The sequence below is a fragment of the Penaeus japonicus genome, unplaced genomic scaffold, assembly GCF_977035675.1.
Source record: "Penaeus japonicus unplaced genomic scaffold, GWHDUDI00000001_assembly GWHDUDI00000002, whole genome shotgun sequence".
In the NCBI taxonomy this organism is placed as follows: domain Eukaryota; kingdom Metazoa; phylum Arthropoda; class Malacostraca; order Decapoda; family Penaeidae; genus Penaeus; species Penaeus japonicus.
The window spans coordinates 26,907,215-26,909,714 of NW_028234404.1; the positions used below are offsets into that span (position 1 = coordinate 26,907,215).

Below are 2,500 nucleotides of genomic sequence, written 5' to 3' on the forward strand. Positions count from 1 at the left end.
TGCCAGACACTGAAAGCCAAAAATACCACTACAGACAGAGATAGCACATGTAGCTTCCTTTGATGTATCATTCCGTCAATCATATGTATGATCCGCAAAATAAGATTCCACGCGGAAGGGAGATGAGAAGAGGGGAAACAGACAAAAGTAACTAGCGAAGTGGGAGAATAATGAGGAGAGAGAGGAAAAGTTATGGAGCCGGGAATAGACGTCCCTGCACTGCATGATGAAAGGTTTTCGCTGACGGGTCATTCGAGTTTTCCTTTTCGTCGCAACGCTTTGTGAGCCTTCGCCCGCGAGGCTCTCGAACGCGAGGAAAACACGATCAGACAAACGTTCCGGCTTTCACTCCCTTCAGGAGCTGGAAAGCCCTATGGCAATCGGGCCACCGCGGTGAGTTGCAGTCATGATGATCAGCTGATTCAGCTTTAAATAACTGAGAATGGAGGATATACTATATCATGTAGTTCGGGTGGAGCTCATTAAATTCTCTTTGAGTCAAAATTAGGTACATATTTCACCTCATGTTATATAATAGGCCAGTTATACTCCTTAAAAATGAAGCGAGTAACTGCCAACTGCTGCATTCCCACTGGAAGGCAAATCTAGATATCTAAGCAGATTTTGTTTTCTGGTTTAATATCAGATATAGTTGCTATCATACTTCTTGATGTCCAGTAACATGGATGCCGCCAACGGTACAGAAGAAACACAATTATCAACGTTTTCCTTCTAGAAACAATTTTTCTTGTCCTTGACCGTCGCCCCAATTCTCGCCGGCTCGTCTCTCATGAAAATCTAATATCCCGCCTCGGCGCTTCCACACCAAATAATGGAAATCTGATTGTAAGCTAAAAGCCTACGATCATAGCTCGCCCACCGTCTCCTCCTTTCACTCCTCTTGCTACTCCCCTTACACCTACACATCCTACTCCTCCTGCTACTACTTTTCGTTCCTCTTTTGTCCTTGTTATGTTTTTGTTTCTCTTTTTGTTGCATTTTATTTTTTATTTTTTATTTCATTATATTTCTTTTTCTTCTTATTATTATTATTCCCCTTCTTGTTCTTGTTCTTGTTCTTGTTCTCCTCCTCCTCCTCCTCCTCCTCCTCCTCCTCCTCCTCCTCCTCCTCCTCCTCCTCCTCCTCCTCCTCCTCCTCCTCCTCCTCCTCCTCCTCCTTTACTACGACATGGTATTCCCTAATACATTTCCCTCCTTGCACTTCCCTGCACTAAATTACTGCTTCATGCTAATTTAATTCAGGTCAAAGCCCCTGATTTTGTTCTAATCTAATAACGTTTGTATTGATGTAGTTTATGGGAAGTTTGCCGGGTGAGTAATCGCATTTCATATACTGTGTACATATTTTATGTGATCAAATAGAGAAACTACATTTGAAACAAAGAGCCCTTAATATTTGTTGCCACATATCTTTGCAATACACGTATGACGGGCTCATAAGAAGTGGTGAAATCCGCGTATCTGTATTAATATGGAAAACACTCCAAAATCGCGTACAACTCCTCTGTGACACTCGAATCAATCAAGAGAACGTCTCGGTTCTTGTTTCTCTTTTTATAGATTCAATAGAGCGACGCCAAGGGAACAAGGGCTGGCGCACACCACTCTTTCACTCTGTATAAAAAAGTCATCGGTGCCTCCAGTAAAACATCTCCGTGAAGTATTGGAAGGAGCCAGAGGATCGTGCGGCACCCAAACCGCCCAGGTGTCAATATTATGTCTCGCATTTAGAGTTATCAGTCTGCTCAGTCTCTCAGCGCAATCCACAATATGATTGTTAAAAGTTAAAGATGAAGAGACTTAGAATATGCTGTATATTTCAGGGCCACAGCAACAAACAGCGATACTGAACTTTATTGCCTCATAAATACACTATGGTCTGACCCTACTACATTTTTACGACAGCTTGTCTTTGATCTTGTTATTAGGGTACATAAAGGAGTATTTTTTGCCATCGCTCCGTCTTGCATTTAAGATGAAGTTCGACTAAGTTTAGAGTAGACCGATAGTAACAAGCGCTCTACAAGGACTGTAATGGCTGGGTAGTGATCGAAAGTGTTTCGCTGCGCCTTATCTCAAGAGAACGCATGTCTGCCTTTTTTCTGATTGATGGAAGGAGAATTCTCGTTGAAAAAAATGGTTTCCAGATAAACTACGGACGATAGAATGCAGATAAATAATAATCTTTTCAAGGGCAGAGAAGTATCGAGCAGACGGACCGGAATTTGGCACTTACCGGTGCACTTGAACTCTTGGTCGAGCACCTCTGTGACGAGGCGGTCCTTGAGGCGATAGGGCGAGGAGCAGCGCACGTAGGGGGCGAGGTGCGGCGCGGCGGCCAGCATGCGGCCCAGCCAGGCCAGGTGGCAGTCGCAGATCAACTTGTTGCCGGAGATCCTGAGCGCACGCAGGCGCGGCGTCGTCTCGAAGGTGCCACGCCACACAGTCGTGATGTTGTTGTTCGTTAAAGTCCTGCATG

At 44.4% G+C, this 2,500-nt stretch overlaps 1 protein-coding gene across 7 annotated transcripts in view; it reads right to left on the reverse strand.

The window, feature by feature from the left end:
• LOC122251403 (protein slit) overlaps window positions 1-2,500 on the reverse strand; it is a 340,149-nt gene that overhangs the window by 32,056 nt on the left and 305,593 nt on the right. For all 7 annotated transcript variants that reach the window (XM_086548947.1, XM_086548933.1, XM_086548930.1 and 4 more), the window contains exon 7: window positions 2,258-2,493. In XM_086548947.1, coding sequence (XP_086405073.1) covers window positions 2,258-2,493 — 236 coding nt within the window. The remainder of the gene's footprint in view (window positions 1-2,257; window positions 2,494-2,500) is intronic.